This window comes from Heterodontus francisci, chromosome 5 (assembly GCF_036365525.1).
Source record: "Heterodontus francisci isolate sHetFra1 chromosome 5, sHetFra1.hap1, whole genome shotgun sequence".
NCBI lineage: Eukaryota > Metazoa > Chordata > Chondrichthyes > Heterodontiformes > Heterodontidae > Heterodontus > Heterodontus francisci.
The window spans coordinates 66,178,229-66,205,506 of record NC_090375.1 but is presented as its reverse complement, the minus strand read 5'-3'; the positions used below and the strand labels follow the sequence as shown (position 1 = coordinate 66,205,506).

At 41.9% G+C, this 27,278-nt stretch overlaps 2 protein-coding genes across 3 annotated transcripts in view; both read right to left on the bottom strand.

The window, feature by feature from the left end:
• ccne2 (cyclin E2) overlaps positions 1 to 27,278 on the bottom strand; it is a 266,305-nt gene that overhangs the window by 101,855 nt on the left and 137,172 nt on the right. The gene's annotated exons all lie outside the window — the stretch shown is intronic.
• tp53inp1 (tumor protein p53 inducible nuclear protein 1) overlaps positions 1 to 27,278 on the bottom strand; it is a 34,470-nt gene that overhangs the window by 3,616 nt on the left and 3,576 nt on the right. For both annotated transcript variants that reach the window (XM_068031558.1, XM_068031560.1), the window contains exons 2-3: positions 20,095 to 20,371; positions 9,675 to 10,017 (exon numbers count right to left, since the gene is read on the bottom strand). In XM_068031558.1, the coding sequence (XP_067887659.1) occupies positions 9,675 to 10,017; positions 20,095 to 20,212 (461 nt within the window). In that variant the 5' untranslated portion in view covers positions 20,213 to 20,371. The remainder of the gene's footprint in view (positions 1 to 9,674; positions 10,018 to 20,094; positions 20,372 to 27,278) is intronic.

Genomic DNA, 27,278 nt, shown 5'->3' with positions numbered 1-27,278 from the left:
TAGAGAGATATAGCTGGGTATCATCAGTATATACATGGAAATTTCTGTGCCTCTAGACGATGTGACGGAGAGACAGAATGTAGATCAGAAAGAGGACAGTACCAAGGCTAATCCTTTGGGAACCATGGAAGTGACAATGCAGGTACAGACAGAATTTTGATAGGTAGGAATCATCTTACTCTTTATTATTGGTAGTAGAAAAAATCAAATATCAATATCTAAGTCAGGCCAAAGTTTCCAGTGTAACAGCGTGGATATCTTGTAGTTGCCTGTGAATTCCCTCTGATGGTAGTGTTTGTAGATGTTTTCCAGGGGCTGATTTGGAGCTCCTCAGTCATATAATGCAGATGCTTTAATCTTTAATCTGTGGAGAGGTGGCAGGATCTATCATGACCAGTTCTCGGGTGGTTAATTGTTGTCCACTGCTTGCAAGGAAGGTATGATCCTTCAGGTTGTAATGTGGGGTCCTCTGTATTTCTTCTCAGCGTTACGCCATATGTCATCAAGGCTAAGGAGAGATCATTAAACGGCTTCAGCAATGGTCCGAAACAGCCTACTTGATTTGAGCTGGGTTGATGGTAGGTTGATCAAGTTTGCCTTGATCAACACCTCTTTGCATTGTAGCAGTTGTATTTTCTAGAGACGGCATATTTCTGGCGTAGGTATGGTGATGCAAAGTTTGCAAGCACAGGCAGCCAAGGTGTTAGTGTCAACAAAAGCGTACCGGTAATAATTTATTATAGTAGAGTTCAGTTGGACATCAATGGATTTGACATGCAGCCTTGATTACCATGCCGGAGAGCAGTACTCAGTTATTCATCAAGGCGAGTACTGCTGAACGAAAGGTTTGGGTGTCTGTTACCCATGTAGATCTGGAAAGTTTCTGGATTGAGATAACCCTAACCTTTAGTTTCTTCCCTAGGTTCTGGAGATGCTGTTTGGCCAAAGTCACCATTGGCAGAAGTAGGCCTCCATCCTCTGTACCTGCATTGTCACATCCATGGTTCCCAAAGGATCAGGCTTGTTGCTCACTTCTTTCTGATCCACATTCGATCTTTTGGTCACATTGTCTAGAGCCACACAAGTTTCCATCCTTTGTAAATCATTGGCAGTGTCTCCTCAGTTGCAGACAGTTTCTTGTTTTGCATGGCCAAGGCAATGTCATCAGCATATACAAACTTGGGGGACTCTGTTTCAGGCAAATCACTGATATAAATGTTAAATAGCAAGACTGCCAGGATACACAGTCCTGTAGTAGTCTACTGTTCGGTGTCCCATATCTGCTCTTGTGCATGCCAGTGTACACACAGAAGTGTTGATTGCTAAACATGCAGTTGAGAAGATGGTTCACTGTTCTGCAAGGTAAAATGGTGGAGAGCTTGAAAAGCAGTTCATGCTTCCATGCAGAGTCATATATCCAGGTCAGGTCCACAAGTCCTACAGTGGTCTTGAGTTGGCACTGGAAGCCTGCTTTCTGTTATTAACACTGCCACTTGGTTGCAGCAGTTGCAGCTGTTCTAGAACCCCACTTGCTCCTTAGAGATCGTTGGCTTGATGATTAGGTTACTTTATTAAATAGATTTTTTTTGAGAAAGGGTGGTAGATGATGGTGGTTTTGAAAGGGAGAAAGATGTTGCCTGATGACAGGGAACCACTGACAATATCAGTCAACATGGGAACCATGAGGGGAATTGAGCGAGTAGGAATAATGTGGGGAGGGGATCAAGGGAGTAGGTGGCAGTGCTCATGGGCAACATGAACTTAGAGATGGGAACAAACTGTAGAAGACGAAGGTTCAAGAGTGGAGTGAGTGGGGGGCATGGACAGGGGAAGCAACAGAGCCAGCTGCATGGTTGTTCTCATTTTCAGTTCCTGATCCAGGAAGAAATGGGGGCAACATAAAGATCAGCCATGTTCCTGCTTCTGATCCCTATACAGTGGCTTATGCTGGAAAATAACCTGTGGAAAATGGTTAGGTAATGCTCTTCAAAGTCGAATATCTACTGACACTTGCTGCCTGAATATACGCTTCAGGAATGGGCGAGGTACTGGTGGAAGCCTGGCCTATGATTGTATCTCAGCAAGACTCAGAAATAGAGGAACAATTTGGGCGAAAAACCCATTATACATGATTTTTTAAAAAACAGTAATTACTCAATATTAGGACCACTGCATTGTTATTCTCGGGTATCCTTTAAGCACAAGTACCATTTTAATCCATCGTATCTAATTCTACTCAACTTGCCTGAAACATTATAACCTGCTATGCAGACTGGCCTGCTGGTATTTTAAGCATTTTCTATTTTTGTCTAGTTTATTCACTGCTCGCAGTTTAGCCATAGGCAAGTAACCAAATGAAATAGGGTAAAAATGGCTGTTGGGCAAATTTATATAAACGTCAAATATTGTCATACCAAATGTGAAAAAAACAGGTTAATCATAGAGTCATAGAGTTATACAGCACAGAAACAGGCCCTTCGGCCCATCATGTCTGTGCCGACCATACAGCACCCAACTATTCTAATCCCATATTCCGGCACTTGGCCCGTAGCCCTGTATGCTATGACGTTTCAAGTGCTCATCTAAATACTTGTTAAATGTTGTGAGTCCTTGAAAATTATGGAGACAGGAATCTGGTATAAACATGTTAAGTTTTTAATATGATAATACTGCTGATAGTAGGTGCAATCCTATTGTGTTTAAATAAATGCTCTGAATTGGATATTTAAACCTAACATTACCTGTCAAGTTTATTTAGTCAACAAGTCTCCCATGTTTGATAGTCTCTTTGCCAGCTAAAATACTTTATAAGAAATACCAGTGGCTAGTACTCCAAGTCAATCATGCTCAATATAGCTATTAGATGACAGGATGGTGTCTTGCAATTTCTTCCCTTCCAATGGTATGGGAAGCAACTGCAAAGCAGTGATATGTTGTCCATTTTCAAAAAGGAATACAGAACTAATTACAGACCCATTAGATTAATATCTGTGGTAGGAAAACTTTTGGAGCTGTAAAGATGAAATTAGTAAATATCTAGATGAAGAGAAAATTAGAAACCACAAACACAGATTTCAGAAAGGATTGGTTAAATAGGTGGTTGAAGGAAAGGGGAATAAAGGGATATAGAATCACATGGGACTATGTCTATGGATCATGTGAAAGATAAACAACAAACTAATCTGGCCAAATGGATCTTTCCATGTTATTATTTTTATGTTTATCCATGCCCAACTACCAATTTTTCAGCACAATATCTCTGTAAGGGTGATGTAATTTATATGTGATGGTGTTTTGCAAAGTAATTTTTAAGCGATAAGGAAACCATATATTAGAGAACTGTCAATTCCTCTTGAACTAAGTTTCACCATCTAGCCTGGAATATACACATCAAAAAGACAAAGGGGGGGAAATTTGTTCACAGAGCATCACTTCTAGTGATGTGATAGCAATAAAGAATGCCGTGCACTGCCTGCTGAGGAATCAATGCAAATCTGCATAGCACTACTTCAAGTGACACTACTCAAATGAATTTCTCCCTCAAAGTTTTTATCTACTGCAAAAGTGAAAATATTTAGAAGAAATGTTAGTAGCTGCTATTAAATCAAGAAAAATTAATTTCTTCAGTGAAGGACATAAGTATTAGCTTACAAATTGATCAATTTGCATATTTTGGCCACCCATTATTGTATTTAACCGTATTTAAAGGAGAACTAAACTTCAGATACATCATTCTTTCAGGTCAATTTCTGTGCTATTTTTCAAGCAGTGTCTTAGTTCCCTGATTAAGCCTCTCCATGCTATTCAGGCTGCATTGGCCAGAATTTTATGTTGAGCAGCAGGCCCCATCCAACAGACAAAAACCACCTCCGCCAGGCCTGGGAAGCCATGCCAGGATTTTACGCTCACCAGGCCCTTAATTGGACTTGGGTGGGACTTCCACCTTGCTAAGACAGGAAGTCCTGCCTCCAAGAGCTGCCAGTCAATCAGTGGCTCTCGTCCCAGCAGCACTCAATTTTACGACCACTCCCACCCCCACCCCCCTGCCGCCTCCCACTGCCTCCAGCCAGCTCCTGTGGGGGTGGGGTGTAAAATTCTGGCCATTCTTGCTATAAATTAAACCTCATCCCTTTTAAACATCATGAGCATTTGAGAACTGAGTTACGCACAGAAATTTCCTACATGACATAATCCATTAATATGCTGAAACAAGAATTTACTTAACAGTAATGTAACTGCACATTTATGTACTGAAGAATATAAGTGTGTTTTGCAGCTGTAATTTATTTGCAGAGGGCAAAGCTATTAAAATAAGGCTCAAGCAGCTTATCAAAATATTGAGAACACCGGTATCACGGTATCATTAAACAACTAGTGAAGAATCTGCAGTCCATTTCCCCTTCAAATATGGCCATCCAATTTTTTCCTACATTCCCTTCCGGTGCCATTTCTGTTCAAGCCCCTGTTTTAAAGGCCTGATGTATCTCAGAACCCTCTTCCTGCAATTCGTATGCCTCTATGTAAAACACACATGCAGAAAATTAGAAAATACTACTGAAAGACAGGCCATCCCAGACTTCTCCAGGACAGGGAACCAATCTCTTCTCTCTTACGCTGTAGCAGCAACAAGGGGAGCCCTGCAAGTCTTGCTGTGAGACAGATAGCAGAAAGGAAAAGATGATAGTTAAGATGTCAGCAAATGAGCAGATGGAGCAGGAAGAGGAATAAGGACAAAAATGAGAGGTGATCGGCGGCATGGAATATGCATTAAAGTCAGAAATGAGGGATGATTAGATGCACAGAATATGCATGAAGCAAGTGGGCAGAGGGATGGGAAGTGGCAGCAGCACACAGAGATGGATGGGAAGATGTGCAGAGTGCACAGTAAAGGAAAATGAGTTAATACCACTATCATTTTCCCTCAATGAATTAAATCAGAGGGATGAATTGCTGCCCCATTACACTTAAGAGATGGGTACAATGCTAATATGAAACAGGAGACTGCACGTGAACCCTGGGCATCAAATGGGAAAAGTTAAGAACAGACGTTGATGTCCTCATGTTATTTGGACTTCTGGGGCTCAAAGCAAGATGCCAATGCTGAGGAATGGAATATTTGCCTACTTATTTCAAATGATTGAACATTGTTCTTTTTTATTTAGGATATCAATCAACCTCAAAGAGTGGTTGGAATGTGAAAGTTTTCACCACAAACTGTTGCTGAAGCACAATCTGCAGATTATTTGAAAAGAGACTTAAATGGTTGCTAGAGAAAGAGATGTTGATAGATATAGGGAGTGAGCAAGAGAGTAGAATTAGACTAGATGGCTCATATAGAGAAATACTAAGGCTGATTTAATTGGGCAAATAGCATGCTGCAGTTATGTAACATTCCATGAGTCAGGCTTAAACACATTACCAATCATTATACATGTTCCCATTAGAGTTTGAATCTTCCACTGTCATTGTAATTATGCCAGCCACATTTTGTTATGTGCTTCCACATCATATGACAAAAAGGAGCATTTAACAACATTATGGTGCTAGGCTAGGATTAATGGAACAAGCACACCACAGAAGTATATTTTGCTTGAAAAGCAGAACTTGAAAGAATATTAAAAGTCTATCATAGAATATATTAGGATTATGTAGCCTGTAGTATTCAGAAGAGTTCAAATTACACAATAAATCATTTCACAATATTCACATTTAGTCACAGGTAGTGATATTCAGGAAGAATACAGTTTATACAGGTAGCTGCCTCAAACCATCCCAATGGCTAAGTCTTCTTCTGCATACTGATTAATTACTGTCTGCTGAATAAAGGTTAATTTTCTTTCACTGCCTAACCATAACACATGATCTTGGTGCATTAACACATTGTCATTGTAAGCATGCCAAATAAATAGAATGCTCCTAAGATCATGTCCTGTTTGCACTTTCTCCAAGTTAGGAATCTGCAGACACTCAAACAGCAGTGCAACGTGCAGCCAGTGGAATCAAAGAACTTCCTTTCTGGAAAAACTTGATTTACAGCTCAGTTTGAACAGATTATATAAATGCTGATGACACTGCAGGATGGTCTGGCCAAAGGAATAAAAAAAAAAGCTGCAAAAATATCACAGTAGCATTAAGAAGAAAAGTAACAAAAAGAATAGCTGGGCTGAGAGATGGCAAATGGAGTTTAATGCGGAAAAGTGCGAGGTGATTCACTTTGGAAGGAGTAACAGGAGTGCAGAGTACTGGGCTAATGGGAAGATTCTTGGTAGTGTAGATGAACAGAGAGATCTTGGTGTCCAGGTGCATAAATCCCTGAAGGTTGCTACCCAGGTTAATAGGGCTGTTAAGAAGGCATATGGTGTGTTAGCTTTTATTAGTAGGGGGATCGAGTTTCGGAGTCACGATGTCATGCTGCAGCTGTACAGAACTCTGGTGAGACCACACCTGGAGTATTGCGTGCAGTTCTGGTCACCGCATTATAGGAAGGATGTGGAAGCTATGGAAAGGGTGCAGAGGAGATTTACTAGGATGTTGCCTGGTATGGAGGGAAGGTCTTACGAGGAAAGGCTGAGGGACTTGAGGTTGTTTTCGTTGGAGAGAAGGAGGAGGAGAGGTGACTTAATAGAGACATATAAGATAATCAGAGGGTTAGATAGGGTGGATAGTGAGAGTCTTTTTCCTCGGATGGTGATGGCAAACACGAGGGGACACAGCTTTAAGTTGAGGGGTGATAGATATAGGACAGATGTTAGAGGTAGTTTCTTTACTCAGAGAGTAGTAGGGGCGTGGAACGCCCTGCCTGCAACAGTAGTAGACTCGCCAACTTTAAGGGCATTTAAGTGGTCTTTGGATAGACATATGGATGAAAATGGAATAGTGTAGGTCAGATGGTTTCACAGGTCGGTGCAACATCGAGGGCCGAAGGGCCTGTACTGCGCTGTAATGTTCTAATTCTAATTCTAATTCTAATAACTGAACGATATGAATCCAATTCTCCCTTCAACAAACCCCTTGGGAGATTTAAATTTTTTTTTAACACAGTGGGCAGAATTTTATCAGTGCGCCGTGCTCCATGACGGCACACAGTGAAGTCAGCAGCCTTCCGACATGGAACTCCAGCGGAGTTCCGAAGGCATGCGAATTGCGGCCGAATGGCCGTAAAATCGGCATGGGACATCCGGCGGCAGCAGATAGATTAATTTCCATTTTAATGTAACTCATTTCAATATTTTAATGAAGGCCCCACCGCTTGGCTGCGGGGGCCACACTGAGGCCTCGCCGCCGCCGCTAATATCCCGTGGGGCCTTCGCGGCGTCATGGTTCATGGCGGGCCGCTCTCGCTAGCATTTTCCAGGCCTCTCTGCCGCAACCCACGGCGTCGAGGGGCTGATAAAATTCAGCCCAATGTTAAAAGAAAAACTTTTTTTAGGCTGAACGTATGCATTGCAAACTTAAAATTAAAAAAGGCTCACACTGCCTTATTTTATCCGAAATCTTGTCTACCAAGAAACACTTCATTCTGACATTATGCACTAAGTATTCTGAGCTGCTGCACACACTGATGGCAACAAACTAAATGCAGCCACATTCCTTTTGGATTTAGTGAGAACTAAAACAAGTTTAAAAGTTTGAGAAGCTATCATTTTTGTGCAATTGTCAAGTAGCCAATTATTACCTACTCCACAAATATCTTTGATCTGATCAGGACCCCCATCTTAACTCTAACACTTTCCTACCCCTCCACCTTTGTTGTCAGACAGCAGCATTTTATAAATAAAAAACTAAAAAGCTAATAGCTTCAATGCAGTTCTTAGTGGGAATGGTCCTACATCACAAAAGTGCCACTAATTTGCAATACTGCTCACAGCATTTCTTCTTTGACCACTTGAGGCACACTGTTAAAGCAGAGCAAAAGAATTTCCATTCTATACCAGACAGCATTATATCTGAACTGAGAGCACTTGGTGCTGAAGTGAGAAGAGTTCCATTTCCTAAAACTAACATTGCTCACCTTTGATGAGCACAAAAATAAAGTGATACCAAGGCTAATTGGTAGATCAATTTTCTACAGTCAAGAATAGGAGAACTTGGATCTGCAGCTGTGATGCCCTGAGAGTGAGCTCCCCATCTTAGATGTGAGGGCAGAAAAGAAGATGGAAATTGTAGGTAGATGCTTAATACTTTCCCATGGATGGGGGAACAAAAGCTTCAATATGCTATTTTGAAAATGTAAAACTACACATAGTGCGTCTATCTTAGCCTATTGTGTGTGCTAATAAAATTTTACTTTCAACATTAAACTGACTGACATTACCACAGATTCCTTCTTCCAAATAGCAACACGTAAATTTTTATTTTATTCATGCGTGGGATGTGGGCATCATTGGCAAGGCAAGCATTTATTGCCCATCTTTAACTGCCCTCGAGAAGGTGGCAGTGAGCTTCTTGAAGGCAGCTGAGTGGCTTGCTAGGCCATTTTAGAGGGCAGTTAAGAGTCAACCACATTGGTGTCTGGAGGTTTCCTTCCCTGAAGGACATTAGTGAATCAGATGGGTTTTACAACAATCCAATGGTTTCATGGTCAACATTACCGATACTAGTTCGCTATTCCATATTTATTTAACTGAATTTAAATTCCCCAGATATCATGGTGGCATTTCAACTTATGTTGCCAGATCATTAGTCTAGGCCTCTGGATTACTAGTCCAGTAACATAACCACTATGCTACCTACCCCTAGCAAAATTATTAAGTGGATGTTGGTCAGAAAAGGAAGTCATGGTTCTTCACCCACCTAGATTTGAGTTAGTGTCAAAACTCGAGATAAATGTAGATCAAAAAAAATTTCTTGGCTATTTGCTTTATGAAAGATGGCAGATTTTCTCCCAAGCAGTGGTTAGCACCGCAGCCTCACAGCTCCAGTGACCCGGGTTCAATTCTGGGTACTGCCTGTGCGGAGTTTGCAAGTTCTCCCTGTGAGCCACGTGGGTTTTCGCCGGGTGCTCCGGTTTCCTCCCACAGCCAAAGACTTGCAGGTTGATAGGTAAATTGGCCATTATAAATTGCCCCTAGTATAGGTTGGTGGTAGGGGAATATAGGGAAGGTGGGAATGTGGTAGGGATATGGGAATAGTGTAGGGTTAGTATAAATGGGTGGTTGATGGTCGGCACAGACTCGGTGGGCCGAAGGGCCTGTTTCAGTGCTGTATCTCTAAATAAATAAATAATAAAAATACAGCTGTGCAATCAAGATCCAGATTTTATGCAACTTTCTAATTTGCTTTCCTTAACTGTTAGGTAATGATATAGGAAGGGAAACAAGGGAGGAGAATGAGGAGCATAGTTGAAAATCTAGATATTGATCCACAGTGCAGTTTTGAGATTGCAACAGTTCTACTTTTGGTAAAAATATTGGGACTACCATAAAATGTCCATTACTTAGGACTCTATTTCAGTTCTAGTATTGTCTATGTTCATCACTCAACATGACAAGAGTCATCGACATCCATACTTCTAGACTTCTGCTAGATCAAAATCAAGTTTCCAATCTTTGTAATTTAAAATAATTAACATTACATAAACCCACTTTTTAAAAAGAAAATAGTACTGGGGTTCTCTTCTTTCTAATGTAACTCCCAATTTGTAAGTATCAAAGCCATTGTTATTACAAACCTACCTGATAGTTTGATTCGCATATTCAACAGACCTGCTGTTCTCTCTCAAATTGCTTCGGACATTGTGCACTGTATATACAGACATGCTGGGGTGTTCAATAAGAAGATTTTCCATTGGGCTGGTCTCCACCTGCACTGGGGCATGACCACCTGCAGTGAAACAGGGGGGAGGGGTAATGAACCAGCTCTCCTCCAAAGCGCAGGAGTCAAGCTGAAGAAAGCAGGGATCACTGCAATTGCCAAGCAACTCAACAGAAGAAGTTGAAGAGGAGAAAATGGCAGAATTTGGAGAGGATGCTCTGTCTATGCCATCTGTTTCTTCTCTAGAGCATTTAGTGCAAGCATCTAACAAGCAGCAGTCAAGTTATATTAGAAGTAGGGAACGGAAAATAAATGGGACATGCAAGTAGTAAAACATTAAAGTTTAAAAAAATGAAGCAGGTATTGGGGAAAGGGTGAGAAAAAGGAAATACATTTATTAGTTTAATTTTATAATCAATTCTGCAGCTTATGTAAAGGATATATACATATATATATATATATATATATATATACACACACACACACATACACACACACAAAAAAGTACTAATAATCAAGAAGAAACAGTGCATTAAGTATTGCTACTACAGGATTTTCCAAACACCACATTGTGCTACATTTTAAAGGCAAATATTTAACATATATTAACAATATATAAAATGTAAGGTTTCAAAAGACTACAATAAACATCTCTGTATAATAGAAGTATGCCATGCCTTCAAAATATCCACAGAATTAAATCTAACCCTTGAACCCAGCTTGAAGGGTGGGGGCATTTTATACATTAAAAATGTTTAAATTACAACTTTTTATTCAGCATTAGTGATGTTTAAGCATCATTGTTTTTATAGTAATTCCTACAGTAATTTCCATTTTATTATGTAATTGAATCAGCATTTACTTTTAAAATGAGGGGAGAAAGAGGAGAATCAATTTATGATTAGGAATTTTGCATATCAAATTTAGTTATTATAAATGCCATAGTACAAAGAAACCATGTGAGAGTGGGTAAATCAACAATATAGTATAGGACTAAGCTGTAAAGATTAATGAGGCCTGGATTTTGCAGTTTTAATGACAGCAAAACTGCCAGTGTTCACCGTCATTACTCTGTGAAACTGACAGCAACTTCGAGCATCTGGAGATGTGCATTTAAATGTGGAAATCCAGAAGCTGATGTCAGTGATTCCCCGCTCCTCCACAGGGTGTGCTGTTGAAGTCCTCTCAAATGGAGATCGATTAAGAATCACTGATATCACATGAACTTTCACTTTTTACGCTATCAGCTTTGCTGTAAAAACCCCTTTTAAAAAGTTGCACCTTGCTAAATGAGGTGTAACTGAGTTTTTATAAGTGTACTAAGTAATAATTACTGATGAACAACCTCTCTAGTAATGAAAAACTAATTTTATATTTGTAGAATGTCAAATTTCTCTTTCCTATGCTAAAAGTTCCACAGATTTTTAAAATAATTATTACGACCAGGTGAGAAAGAGGTCTGGGGTTCCCTTTCAGTCTTCACCTGGTGTTACTGTAACAGGGTTTAATTTGAAATACACTGTTTTTAGCTCCTTCTTGGTGAATCCTTGTTCACTGCTTTCCAATTATAAGACAAAGAAACCAGCACAAACAGGTTTTCTTAGTTTTAAAGAAGAAAGGTTGAAATTTATTAAACTTAAAACTCTACTTCGGTTAACGCCTATGGATACACGATGCGCCCACGCTAACATGCTTATGTGATACACACATGCAGATAGAGTCAGAACAGAGCAATAGAAATAAAGTGGAAAAGTTTGAGGCAATATCTGAAGAGGGTTTTTTGTTATGGATCTTCAATCTCACTGTAGAGTCCTTGATTGTAGGTTGAACTTGCTTTTCATTGGGACCCAGTATTCGTCTTAAACCTTTTTTGCTGTAGGAGACTTTTCTCTCTTGGGGTTCATGTGTCTTCAGTAGATTCAGAGGCTTCTGAGAAAGAGATGGGAGCAGACAGAAGAGATCTTCTCAGTCCAGGAGCAAACAGTCTTTTTGAGTTCAAACTCTCTGTGGCCAGTTCAAAAGAAAGCCCTGGAACAGCCTGGTCTAACCTGTCCTGGCCCCTGTGGATTGCATCACCCCAGCAAGCCCTAAAATGCACTTCCCCACCCACTCACTCTCCAGTGATCAGCATCCATTGTGGGTCGCATGTGTCAGGGAATGGTCCTTTGTCCTTCCAGTACTGTCTGTCAATATGCAAATGTCTTTTCTAGCCACAGCTGATCTGTTTAACAAGTCATTTCCTCACTCCAGCAACAGTTAAAAATCAATGTTTGCAACAAAATTAAAGTGCCTCATTCTTGGCAGGTAGGGACCCAGCATGACATAATAAAAGAAAAACTTAACATTTTTTTGATGATATTTCAACATCCATCTTAATCCCATGTGGATGTCACTTCCTATAAAATTATAAAAGGTGAATACGAAAGCCTGCCTGTTCCATCCTGGTTTGCTGTCTATAAGAATTCTTCAATGTGTTTGGCTGCTTAACCTGCTTGATGGCATCACTGTTGCTGGACGCCAGAGGTTCCCTAGCTGGCACCAGAATGAAATTAATGTCGGGAAATGTGAGATCCACACCAGAGATTACTACATCTTTATGGGGAGCTTTCTTTGAGGTCATCAGCAAGTAGCATCACTTCGCCGCTGACTGCAAAATTCTGATCAAAGTTTCAAGTTTGATCTCTGGGGCCAGATTTTCGAATGCCGGTGGGATCAGGACCAGGTGCAGATGTGGTTTAATAATTGCAGTCCTGGAGGGCATCTCCGCATCCTGACACCTCTGGGACAGACTCCAATTATTAAAGGGCAGGCGGTGGGGGTGGGGAGGGGGTGAGGAGGACGGAATGGGAAACCCACTTGCCACCAATTAATGGCCCATTAAGCTCCTAGGAGGCTGCAGAGAGGTCGGGACTGTAACTTTCAAATTTGCTCCAAACTGTCTGTTGCATGTTCCTGCACAGCTGTTGGGTTCACAGCGGGGCGAAGGGAAATCTTTTTCTTTGGAGATTGAAAATTATGGAGCCCTTGGAGATCTTGCATTGGATCATGTGCATTACCTCAGTTTTGGATGTTTGAATGCTGTCTTACTGTTTTATGCTGTTGGCCCTCTAAGGAGCTGCCTGCTCTCTTCAGCAAGGCAGCGGCAGGCCCCATTATAGCGGCCATCTCCCAATGCTGCTCATGCTGTGCAGAGAGCTCCCACTCCTGGAGATGCTCGGCACCACTAATTGGGTACTGAACTCGCCTCCTTCCTAATTAGGGCATTTCCATTTCAAAATAGCATCGTGTAAGCGACACAGTTGAGGCATGGGATTGGATCCAGAAATTATCTAGGTGTCGGGTTCCCGATTCCGCTTTGAAAATCCGGCATCTGGTTTCTGCTGAGAGATGCTCTTAACTATGTACTGGTAGTATGGAAATTCTACATTTGACCTCAGTGTCCCCAGGCTAGGGAGCACAATCTTGATTATCATCCAATACCTACTGCTGGAAAGTGTATGTGTAACACTGAAAAAGGACAGGCATTAGCTACATATATACTTAATATTGTGCCAAGGAAATAAGTTCTTGCTTTTCTTCCACAAGTGGAGCAGTCCAAAAGCTGTATTCTATATTTATGATGTGTATATTTTTTGTTTAATATTCAGATATGTTAATTGCATATATTCTGAGTTAAGTATTTGGAAAAGAGAAAAAATTATTACATGGTATGAATTAGACTGAACAATGTTGAAGTTATATAAATGAGGGCCATAAATTCAGCTACACAATAATGTGCAGCTGGACACAATTGTAGCAAAGACAGTTGTCTCAAATCTGCAGCCAGTAGCTGCTGGAAGAAAATAACTTGGGAAAAATTGTTCTGAAATATAATGAATACTTGGTAAGGTGCCATTGAAAAAATTGCAGAAATTATTCAGTGAATGAGTTAGTAAAGCCTTAAGAATCAAGTGGATGCATTCTCAACTCCACATACCCATTTAGTATTTGGTTAATGCGAAAAGACTAAAATTAATATTTTTCTTACAGATTCTTGAATGAAAGTTAATTTAATGAAGCTGCTGCAAAGAGACTCAGGGTGGATTTCTCCTGTGGGCTTCTGAATCCTGACATAAGGACGAAATATGGGTCAGAGGTCCGCACTGTGTGCGAAACAGTCACTCATTGTGATTTTCCCCAGGCAGCCAATTAATAGCCAGACGGTGAACGGGCTGTAGAAGCTGGAGGGCCAGAGAGAGGCCTTCCAGCTTGAAAGCAGCAGCAGACTGCAATGGATGATAAGTGCGGGAGGGGGCGCTTCAAAATGGAGGTGCCCTATGTCCAACTTTTTAAACTTGAAATTAAAAAATGGCTTTTGCAGCCAGGCTACCACTGTGGTGGGGGGGATCCCCTCTAGGGTGGCCTGTGGCTGCTGCTGCACCCAGGTAGACAGGGAGGGCTTCTAGGTCTGCCTGGAGTACTGGCCCACCAGTTTGCGACCGGGAGGCCACCTCCAGGCGGCTCAATTGGCCCCCAGCACCTGTAGAAACCTGGATGCTGACTGGAAAACCCCAGTTGGCCTTTTATCGTGAGATTGGTAAAAACTTTTCGTTCCTTTTTCATTTATCTAAGTTAAGCTTAAGATTAAAAATGGCAGGAGATCTCAGACCCGGGTTATGCTCCTCTTGCTCAATGTGGGAGCTCAGGGACACGGCTGATGTCCCTGACTCCTTCACGTGCAGGAAGTGTGTCCAGCTGCAGCTTTTGTTAGACCGCATGACGGCTCTGGAGCTGCGGGTGGACTCACTTTGGAGCATCCGCGATGCTGAGGAGGTCGTGGATAGCACGTTTAGCGAATTGGTCACACCGCAGATTAGGATTGCTGAGGGAGAAAGGGAATGGGTGACCAAAAGGCAGAGAAAGAGCAGGAAGGCAGCGCAGGTGTCCCCTGCGGTCATCTCCCTCCAAAACAGGTATACCGTTTTGGATACTGTTGAGGGAGATGGCTCACCAGGGGAAGGCAGCAGTAGCCAGGTACATGGCACTGTGGCTGGCTCTGCTGTTCGGAAGGGCGGGAAAAAGAGTGGAAGGGCTATAGTCACAGGGGATTCAATTGTAAGGGGAGTAGATAGGCGGTTCTGTGGTCGAAAACGAGGCTCCCGAATGGTATGTTGCCTCCCAGGTGCACGGGACAGGGATGTCTCAGATCGGCTGCAGAACATTCTGAAGGGGGAGGGTGAACAGCCAGTTGTCGTTGTGCACATAGGCACCAATGATATAGGTAAAAAAAACGGGATGAGGTCCTACAAGCAGAATTTAGGGAGTTAGGAGCCAAGTTAAAAAGTAGGACCTCAGAGGTAGTAATCTCAGGATTGCTACCAGTGCCACGTGATAGTCAGAGCAGAAATGAAAGAATAGTCAGGATGAATGCGTGGCTTGAGAGATGGTGCAGGAGGGAGGGGTTCAGATTTCTGGGGACCGGTTCTGGGGGAGGTGGGACTATTACAAATTGGACGGTTTACACCTGGGCCGGACTGGAACCAATGTCCTTGGGGGTGCTTTTGCTAACGCAGTTGGGGAGAGTTTAAACTAATGTGGCAGGGGGATGGGAACCAAATGAGGAGGTCAGTGGACAGTAAGGAGGTAGTAACTAAAGCCTGTAAGGAACTAGATAATGAAGTCAGCGTGACTAAGGGAAAGAGTAGGCAGGGAGCAGATGATGAACGCAAAGGGACTGGTGGTCTGAGGTGCATTTGTTTTAATGCAAGGAGTGTAGTAGGTAAGGCAGATGAACTTGGGGCTTGGATTAGTACTTGGGAGTATTATGTTATTGCTATTATTGAGACTTGGTTGAGGGAAGGGCACGATTGGCAACTAAATATCCCAGGATATCGATGCTTCAGGCGGGATAGAGAGGGAGGTAAAAGGGGGGGAGGAGTTGCATTACTGGTCAAAGAGGATATCACAGCTGTGCTGAGGGAGGGCACTATGGAGGACTCGAGCAGTGAGGCAATATGGGCAGAACTCAGAAATAGGAAGGGTGCGGTAACAATGTTGGGGCTGTACTACAGGCCTCCCAACAGCGAGCGTGAGATAGAGGTACAAATATGTAAACAGATTATGGAAAGATGTAGGAGCAACAGGGTGGTAGTGATAGGAAATTTTAATTTTCCCAACATTGACTGGGATTCACTTAGTGTTAGAGGTCTAGATGGAGCAGAATTTGTAAGGAGCATCCAGGAGGGTTTTCTAGAGCAGTACGTAAATAGTCCAACTCGGGAAGGGGCCATACTGGACCTGGTGTTGGAGAATGAGCCTGGCCAGGTGGTTGAAGTTTCAGTAGGGGACTACTTTGGGAATAGTGATCACAATTCCATAAGTTTTAGAATACTCATGGACAAAGACGAGAGTGGTCCTAAAGGAAGAGTGCTAAATTGGGGGAAAGCCAACGATACCAAAATTCGGCAGGAGCTGGGGAATGTAGATTGGGAGCAGCTGTTTGAAGATAAATCCACATTTGATATGTGGGAGGCTTTTAAAGAGAGGTTGATTAGCGTGCAGGAGAGACATGTTCCTGTGAAAATGAGGGATAGAAATGGCAAGATTAGGGAACCATGGATGACAGGTGAAATTGTGAGACTAGCTAAGAGGAAAAAGGATGCATACATAAGGTCTAGGAGGCTGAAGAAAGACGAAGCTTTGAAAGAATATCGGAAATGTAGGACCAATCTAAAATGAGGAATCAAGAGGGCTAAAAGGGGTCATGAAATATCTTTAGCAAACAGGGTTAAGGAAAATCCCAAAGCCTTTTATTCATATATAAGGAGCAAGAGGGTAACTAGAGAAAGGATTGGCCCACTCAAGGACAAAGGAGGAAAGTTATGCGTGGAGTCAGAGAAAATGGGTGAGATTCTAAACGAGTACTTTGCATCGGTATTCACCGAAGAGAGGGACATAACGGATGTTGAGGTTAGGGACAGATGTTTGATTACTCTAGGTCAAGTCGGCAGAAGGATGGAGGAAGTGTTGGGTATTCTAAAAGGCATTAAGGTGGACAAGTCCCCAGGTCCGGATGGGATCTATCCCAGGTTACTGAGGGAAGCGAGAGAGGAAATAGCTGGGGCCTTAACAGATATCTTTGCAGCATTCTTAAACATGGGTGAGGTCCCGGAGGACTGGAGAATTGCTAATGTTGTCCCCTTGTTTAAGAAGGGTAGCAGGGAAAATCCAGGTAATTATAGACCGGTGAGCCTGACGTCAGTGGTAGGGAAGCTGCTGGAGAAGATACTGAGGGATAGGATCTCGGTTCTTCGGTTCCGATGAAGGGTCACTGACCCAAAACGTTAACTCTGCTTCTCTTTCCACAGATGCTGCCAGACCTGCTGAGTGCTTCCAGCATTTCTTGTTTTTCTTTCAGATTTCCAGCATCCGCAGTACTTTGCTTTTATTTTAGTAATCCAGAGGCCAAGGCTAATGCCCTGAGGACATGAATTCAAATCCCATCACGGCAGCTGGTGGAATTTAAATTCAATTAACTAATAAAAATCTGGAATTGAAAGCTAGTCTCAATAATGGTGCCTTGAAACCATCGCCGATAGTTGTAAAAACCCATCAGGTTCACCAATGTCCTTTCGGGAAGGAAATCTGCCATCCTTACCTGGTCTGGCCTACATGTGACTCCAGACCCACAGCAATGCCCTCTGAAATGGCCTAGCAAGCCACTCAGTTGTCAAAGACAATTAAGGATGGGCAACAAATGCTGGTCTTGCCAGCGACATCCATATCCCAAGAAAGAATAAAATTACATTTAAAGAAATACACTCAATTGTCTAACATGAGTAGCACAGTTCCAAAGAGTTCCTGAGATATTTTCAGATTAGATAAAGACCTATGCTGTCGTCTATTTATACAATAACCAATTCATATTGATAAAGGAAAAATGAAGCATTATGGAATTACTCAAAAAAAGAAATACCTGTGTACATGCTAGTGTTTTTCATTTGTACTGGATTAATTTATTGAATTGATGGCTAGAAGCAGTATGGGGCAGATATTTTGCAGTGTGATTTCCCTTATGAGTTTTCATACTGTTCTGCTTCAATGACATCATAAATAACCAATGCTGATCTCACCCAACTTTTCCTATATCTGATGTCAATGGAGTGGAAACTAATGGGCTCTGAAATCCATGGCATTCAATTCTGGCGGTGCCCTCCAGTGTTAACTAACTGGAGTTTGCGGGGCAATGGGAAAACGCCGAATTGGGAAAGCAGGCACAAACACGACTGTGGGCTCCACTCCTGCTGCACCATCCACTGCCTGTGCATCATTAGAAGTGGGGGTTCTTTAGGTACCGCCCCTCCCAACACCCCCCACCCCCACCCCACTCAGTCATGTTTATCATCCTATTTGCAGAGGCGTATCAAGACTTTTGTAAACACAATTTTTACTGTGTGCATTGCTGGGGTGGGGGGGGGGGGGGGGGCGGGGAGGGAAGTAGTCTAGACAACTTGCCTGACCTATTCAACCATCTGAAAGATGGTTTGTCTCATCTCACTGAGTACAGCAGCCTCCAGTCCGACAGCGAGCTCTGAATTAAATCTCCCAGCATAGTGAGACTCTCCCCCAGCTCCATCCACTGAACACATTTGCCTTGTAAGGGGAGAGTGAAGGTTCTGCCCTTACAAAACAAACTGGAGAGTCTTGGAAATGTAAGAAACCTGTAATTTTTTATTTAATGAGTTCTGCTGGTCTCCTGCCAAAGTTATGGGTGGAGCCCACCTGAAACATAGAAACAAAGAAAATAGGAGCAGGAATAGGCCATTCGGCCCTTCGAGCCTGCTCCGCCATTCATTATGATCATGGCTGATCATCCAACTCAGTAGCCTGTTCCCGCTTTCGCCCCATACCCTTTGATCCCTTTAGACCCAAGAGCTATATCTAACTCCTTCTTGAAAACATACAACGTTTTGGCCTCAATTGCTTTCTGTGGTAGCGAATTCCACAGGCTCACCACTCTCTAGGTGAAGAAATTTCTCCTCATCTCAGTCCTGAAAGGTTTACCCCGTATCCTTAGACTATGACCCCTGGTTCTGGACTCCCTCACCATCGGGAACATCCTTCCTGCATCTACCCTGTCAAGTCCTGTTAGCGTTTTATAGGTTTCTATGAGATCCCCCCCTCACTCTTCTGAACTCCAGCGAATATAATCCTAATCTTTTCTCATACGTCAGTCCCACCACCCCAGTAAACAGTCTGGTAAACCTTCGTTGCACTCCCTCTATAGCAAGAACATCCTTCCTCAGATAAGGAGACCTGAACTCCTGCAGATTCTCAGAGTTATGTGATGTCACATCAAAGAAGCTCTAAACAAATGCAATTCTGAACCATGAAACACTAAAACAAGGGAAATGGAAAATCCATCCAACAATCCTTAAATTATTTAAGATTATTGGCTAATTCATTAAGGTACAATTCCTGATTATTGAAAACTAAAGTACCTTCATTAGGTGTATGTCCAGTGTCATGAAAAGAAACAGCATCGTTGTGTGTGATAATTTGATTGGTGTAATGGTAGTTAGTCACGTCTACTTGGTTTGTGACACTTCAAGAAATGTTATTTCTTGTTATTTTTGAGTTTTTTTATTTATATGTTTCCACATTTGATGTATGTCGTGTTGTGACTCTTTACCAAACTCAATTTTCTCACCTTCTCTCTATAAACTGTGGACTCGTATTGGCATACAGTTCCACTGGTACAAAAACTACTTTGGCACATTGGCCACCTAGCCATCCTTCAAGTGTAGGCCTAGCCATTACTGATGAGCCTGATCCAGGCTTTGCTTTCTGTCCACATCAACACTTTCCAACAGGGGTTACCTATCAGAGATTTTCTTTTTACCCTTCCTAGCCCAGAAACAAATTGTTAAAGCCCTTCCCACACTTGACTAAGAATAGTTAATTCAGCACAGATTGGCAATCAAATTGCAACGTTTCTAGTTTATATGACTCAAACATGTTATATGGTGTATTCAGCCACTGTGGCATTTAGTTTAACCAAAGATTTAAGAAATATTCAAGCTGTGACTCTAGAGTAATAGCAATTATATGAAACCTGGTCATACAATGCAGCCTTGATGTGGCTAAACTCACAAAATAGTCATGTGAAAAGGTGCTTCAAACTGCTCCAAAAGTTTCAATCATTATATGATGATTTATAATACAAAAAAGTAATCATATCCATATTGGCCATGATGCCCAATGAGTATAAATAAGACAGGCTATTGTTGAAGTAGTCATCAATATAAAATACCATAGATTATTTATGCACATGAACTTGTGTTTGGGATTAAATTGTCTTACCTATATAATCAACCAGAATCCATTCATCATCTTCCTTTTCACTAATCTCAGGCTCCTGACTTTCATTTTCAGCATGATCAATCACTCCAAACAACATACTTGAGAAGCGTTGGTACATAGCTCAGTGAAGGTCAGGTACTTCTCCTTTTGTACAGTGGTGATTGACTGAATGGAGCAACTAATCACTTTAGTGGCACAAGGAAGTAGATCACTGAGTGCTCAAAATGCATGTAATTCCAAAATTCCATACAGTGAAGAAATACAAATTTTCATTTATCTGTATGGAAAAAAGTTACAAAAATATTAAAAACTGTAAAAAAAATAAAACTGGATAACATGAAAAAGAAATATACAGTAATACTCCACAACCTAAACCAGCCTATGTAAACCAAGCACACCTTATTAAAGCAACACTCCAATGTTAAGTCACAAAGTCTTTAGCTTGAAATCTTGTGCATTTCTTCACTGCAAATCATTTTTTTTCTTTCTTAGGGTTTCTCAGATGATAAAGCCATACGGATCAGAAAAGTTCCTGGTTCTATCCCTTATCTGGGTGGAGTCGGTCGGTCTTTGTTGGAGTTGCAGTACTGATACAACTGGATCCAGCATTTCCTCAGCTATGGAGTCAGGCAAATAATCAGCCAGGTTTTCTTCTCATTGAAGAGCAGTGACCTCTACTGGAAAGTGCATGTATGGCTATCAGGTGAAAGCAGGATTGGCTGCATCTGTGATGACCTCATGGCCAAGCCTGCTGACATTCACTGCCTAGGTTCACATGTCTACAGCAGTCACTTGTGTAATGTATCAGAAAAAGACCAACGACCATGGAACCATAACCCAGCATGAGTGCAGATCTTCAGGAACAAAAGAGGGGGGAAAAAAATCACAGGACAATGTTTTTTCTTCTGAACAATATATTGTTTGCTTAATAATATTTGGGGAGTGAAGAGTATTTATGTAAACCTTTCCTCATGAGGTTTCGTGAGTGAGACAGATTCTATGACTGTACATGATTTAGAACTGCCGAAAGTAAAGGTTCCCTGTTTTGACAATTTATATTTAATGGAGATTGTAAGACTGGCTGGGGAAGATGCTGATTGGAAAATTATTCCAAATTATGCAGTCTGCTTTAGATATAGTACTTTTGGTTGTACTGAATGGAAAACTACACAATGATATATAGTCCAAGGACTTAAAAAGAAATGGCAATCAGCAACAGTGCTATACAGGATGAACATATTAAAAACATAAGGATGGTGAGAACTCTGCACACAATTCTTTTAAGAAGTGTTTGCATTAATATGACTGAATCTGGCAAAATGTCAACTTGTTCAGCTCAAAGGAATTCAAATTAATGCCAAGCCATTGGCCAGAATTGTTACAAGCTATGGCTAGGCACATTGATGATAACTAGCAAGGATTGATGCAATAGCAATATTAGGAAACTACTGTGACTTGAATGTAAGTTTAAAAGGGCGTGTTTGCTATATTTAGAGACCTTTCAGTCAGGCTCACTTCCTGGAACAGCAAGCTCTGAAAACTCTTGTTCAAAATACTAATGTTGGTTACTGGGAAATATCTGCGCCACAACAGAAACGTTATGCTAGTTTTTAGGCATTCATTTGCTCAAACTATAACACACTTGTGAATGGAAAAATAATATAACCATATCATTTTGCAGTCCTCTGTGCACAAACACAGTCATCCATCTTGCAGGATACTTTGTTATGGGTACATGGTCACTTTACAGAAGAATGACAGTAAAAAGAAATAGCCTTTTCTATTAACTGGAAGCTAAGATAAAAAAGACCCCTCCCAAAAAAATGTTGAATACAGAACAAAATACAAGAATGATAAAAGTCTTGTGAAAAAGGATGATGGCTCAACTGAAGGAAACTGAAAAAAAATTGTCTTAAAATACAAGCTGTGCAAATCTCTAAGTCAAATTGATCTTCTGCAATGTCTCTCAGGACTAATAAATCAAACATTTCAAAACAAAGTTGCAGGTGAGAAACAATGTTTCTACCATGGAAACATATTTCAACAGGTGGTACCAATAAAAGACTAACTAGATCAACAGGAAAGGCTGGATCAGTCTTTGAGACTGGTCTCCAATATCTAATTTCTTCTCAGGAATGTAAGCTGTATCTTCCATTGGCAATAAAAAAGGACAATTTTAGTCTTTTGGCTTGGTGATTTTAGTCCATTTGAAATCAAAAGCTCCAACCATTTTGGCTCATCAGAATGCAAGAACACTATAGATGCTGGCAGGCTCCACAACTAAGTTTGTGAAGGTGAAAAGCAACTGTTCCAGCCTCCATCATACCAATGTTAGGCAATACCTTTAGTTGGGCTTCCCTGATGTATATAAAAATCCAGTTACAATAGGTAAAGCAATATGGTACAACTGGACGTCATCACCCTCAGTTGCTCTACTGTGCCACGTTGTGGCTACTTACAAGTTAGTACAGACCAGGTCAGGAATCGTGTAGGCCTACAAATAGGTCAGGGAGATACTGTGTGGCACTGGGTGAGAAATAGCTAAAACAAAACTCAGCTGTTGAGATGTTTAAATATATATTTCACCAAGTGACACCCACCTTTATCTAATGTACTCTTTTTTCTGCTCAATGTGCAGTATCCTATACACTGGGGAGACTAAATGGCGTGATTGCTTTGTAAACATCTTATCCTTCTGAAACACCTTCGTATCCTTCTCCTTAGCACAGGAAGACCTCTTGTCTGGACGCCAACATTAGAAACTTCCCTCCCTTTCCTGTCTGCTTCTCCCATTCACCTTATTTTTAATCCTTTTTTTGTTTCTTGTACCTTTTCACTGTCTTACTGAGATAATCATTGTCTATCAACCATGACTTTTCCTCTCACTTCTCTTTGACTTTTTAATTAAACTTGCTCACAAGCAACACTGCCTCAGATAAGTTAGCATACTTTTCTTTTTTGTCTGTTGTTCTCCCCTTGTTTTTTGTTCAGTCCTATAAAAAGTTTGCTCAATTTCTGGTTTCCCATTCTGACAAAGGGTCTACGCCTGAAACATTAATTGATCTTTTCTCTATTCAGAAACTACTACGGATATGCAGTATACTACATTTTTATTTCAAATTTCAGCTGCTATACTTTCTTTGACCTTTAACCTCTTGTAACTTATTAGGTGTCAGTATTGACTCAGTGGTAGCACTTGTGTGTGTTCAAGCCACATACCAGAGACACATAGAACAGAGAACAGCACAGTACAGGCCCTTCGGCCCACGATGTTGTGCCGAACCTTTAACCTACTCTAAGATCAAACTACCCTTCATTCTACTATCATCCATGTACCTATCCAAGAGTCACTTAAATATCCCTAATGTATCTGCTTCTACTACCACTGCTGGCAGCGCATTCCACGTACCCACCACTCTCTGTGTAAAGAACCTACCTCTGACATCTCCCCGAAACCTTCCTCCAATCACCTTAAAATTATGCCCCCTGGTGATAGCCCTTTCCACCCTGGGAAAAGGTCTCTGGCTATCCACTCTATCTATGCCTCTCATCATCTTGTACCCCTCTATCAAGTCACCTCTCATCCTTCTTCGTTCCAATGAGAAAAGCCCTAGCACCCTCAACCTTTCTTCGTAAGACATGCCCTCCAGTCCAGGCAGCATCCTGGTAAATCTCCTCTGCACCCTCTCTAAAGCTTCCACATCCTTCCTATAATGAGGCGACCAGAACTGAACACAATATTCCAAGTGTAGTCTAACCAGGGCTTTATAGAGCTGCAGCATAACCTCGCGGCTCTTAAACTCAATCCCCCTGTTAATGAAAGCCAACACACCATACGCCTTCTTAACAACCCTATTAACTTGGGTGGCAACTTTGAGCGATCTATGGACATGGACCCCAAGATCCCTCTGTTCCTCCACACTACCAAGAATCCTGTCTTTAAGCCTGTATTCTGCATTCAAATTCGACCTTCCAAAATGAATCACTTCACACTTTTCCAGGTTGAACTCCATCTGCCACTTCTCAGCCCAGCTCTGCATCCTGTCAATGTCCCGTTGCAACCTACAACAGCCTTCCACACTATCCACAACTCCAGCAACCTTCGTGTCATCGGCAAACTTGCTAACCCAGCCTTCCACTTCCTCATCCAAGTCATTTATAAAAATCACAAAGAGCAGAAGTCCCAGAACAGATCCCTGCGGAACACCACTGGTCACAGAGCTCCAGGCTGAATACTTTCCATCTACTACTACCCTCTGTCTTCTATGGGCCAGCCAATTCTGTATCCAGACAGCCAACTTTCCCTGTATCCCATGCCTCCTTACTTTCTGAATGAGCCTACCATGGGGAACCTTATCAAACGCCTTGCTAAAATCCATATACACCACATCCACTGCTCTTCCTTCATCAATGTGTTTTGTCACATCTTCAAAGAATTCAATAAGGCTTGTGAGGCATGTCCTGCCCCTCACACAGCCATGCTGACTGTCTCTGATCAAACTATGCTTTTCCAAATAATCATAAATCCTGTCTCTCAGAATCCTCTCCAATAATTTTCCCACTACTGACGTAAGACTGACTGGTCTATAATTACCAGGGTTATCCCTATTCCCTTTCTTGAACAAGGGAATAACACTTGCCACCCTCCAATCATCTGGTACTACTCCAGTGGACAGTGAGGACGCAAAGATCATCAACAAAGGCGCGGCAATCTCTTCCCTCGCTTCCTGTAATATCCTTGGGTATATCCCGTCTGGCCCCGGGGACTTATCTGTCCTCATGTCTTTCAAAATTTCCAGCACATCCTTCCTCTTAACATCAACCTGTTCGAGCATATCAGCCTGTTTCACACTGTCCTCACAAACGACCAGGTCCCTCTCACTAGTGAATACTGAAGCAAAGTATTCATTTAGGACCTCCCCTATCTCCTCCGACTCCAGGCACAAGTTCCCTCCACTATCCCTGATCGGTCCTACCCTCACTCTGGCCATCCTCTTGTTCCTCACCTAAGTGTAGAACGCCTTGGGATTTTCCTTAACCCTACCCGTCAAGACTTTGTCATGTCCCCTTCTAGCTCTCCTAAGTCCATTCTTCAGTTCCTTCCTGGCTACCTTGTAACCCTCGAGAGCCCTGTCTGATCCTTGCTTCCTCAACCTTAAGTAAGCTTCCTTCTTCCTCTTGACTAGCTGTTCCACATCTCTTGTCATCCAAGGTTCCTTCACCCTACCATCCCTTCCTTGCCTCATCGGGACAAACCTATCCAGCAGTCGCAGCAAGTGCTCCCTAAACAACCTCCACATTTCTGTCGTGCATTTCCCTGAGAACATCTGTTCCCAATTTATGCTCCCCAGTTCCTGCCTAATAGCATTGTAATTCCCCCTCCCCCAATTAAATATTTTCCCATCCCGTCTGCTCCTGTCCCTCTCCATGACTATAGTAAAGGTCAGGGAGTTGTGATCACTATCACCAAAATGCTCTCCCACCGAGAGATCTGCCACCTGGCCTGGTTCGTTGCCAAGCACCAAATCCAACATAGCCTCCCCTCGAGTCGGCCTATCTACATATTGAGTCAGGAAACCTTCCTGGACACACCTGACAAAAACTGCTCCATCCAAACTATTTGCACTAAGGAGGTTCCAATCAATATTAGGGAAGTTGAAGTCACCCATGACAACAACCCTAAACACTTAACCCAGGCTGACACCTTAAAAAGACTTGTATTTATACAGCATCTTGCAAGACCACCAGACACCCCAAAGCGGTTTACAGCCAATGAAGTACAAAGAAGTACCTTAGTCCACTGCTTAGGGAGTGCTGTTGTTTGGATGAGATGTTCAACTGAGGCCCCATCTGTCTTTTTCGGTGGACATCTCGCAGTACTATTCAAAGAACAGCAGGGGCATTTTCCCAATGCCTGGCCAATATTTATCCTTCAGCCAACATTACAAAGCAGATTTCTGATCATTTACTTCATTGCAGTTTGTAGGAGCTTACTGTGTGTAAATTGGCTGTCAAATTTCCCTGCATTACAACTGTGACTACAATTCAAAAGTACTTCATTGTGAAGTGTTATGGGACATCCTGAAGTCTTGAAAGGCATTATATAAAAGCAAGTCCTTTCCTTTATTAAAAGAGACCAGTCTCAAACTTATTAACACTAATACTAAATGGGTACAGCAAGAACAAGTTCCACTTTTCTTAACTCCCAATATGGGACACTCCATGACTTAAGTGACTGGCACAGTTGGTGACGCAAAGCTAGAAGCGTTATATCTAGCAATCCCTGAAGCCTTAACATTGAAAAATCAATATCTGCCTTTAATTATTTTGCAACACTTACATAACATTACAAATACTAGTCCATAGAAATAAATGTCTCAAGAAATTAATTTATGAGAAAAAGATACTCTGAAGTAACTTTTCTAAAAAAAAGTCTCAACTCTGAGATGTAGCGGGGATCTGTAACACACTAGGCACTTGTACTTTATTTTGTAAGTTATTTTGGTCTTTATTTAACCTTCCTTCTTGGAGCTTTATAATTTTTATTTTATTCGTTAATGGGCTGTGGAATCATTGACTAGGCCAGCATTTATTGCTCATCCCTAATTGCTCGAGAAGATAGTGGTGAGTTGCCTTCTTGAACTGCTGCAGTCCATGTGGGGTAGGTACACTCACAGTGCTACTAGGGAGTTCCAGGATTTTGACCCAGCGACAGTGAAGGAATGGTGATATAGTTCCAAGTCAGGACTGTGTGTAGCTTGGAGGAAAATTTGCAGGTGGTGGGTTCCCATGCATCTGCTGCCCTTGTCCTTCTAGGTCGTAGAGGTTCACGGGTTTGGAAGGTGCTGTTGAAGGAGCCTTGGTGAATTTCTACAGTAAATCTTGTAGATGGTACACTGCTGCCACTGTGCGTTGGTGGTGGAGGGAGCGAATGTTTGCGGATGGGGTGCTTTGTCCTGGATGGTGTCGAGCTTCTTGAGTGTTGTTGGAGCTATACCCATTCAGGGCAGTGGAGAGTATTTATATGGCTACTCCAGTACAGTTTCTGGTCAATGGTAACTCCCAGGACGTTGATAGTGTGGGATTCAGCGATCATAATGCCATTGAATGTCAAGGGGAGATGGTTAGATTCCCTCTTGCTGGAGATGGTCATTGCCTGGCACTTGTGAGGCACAAATGTTACT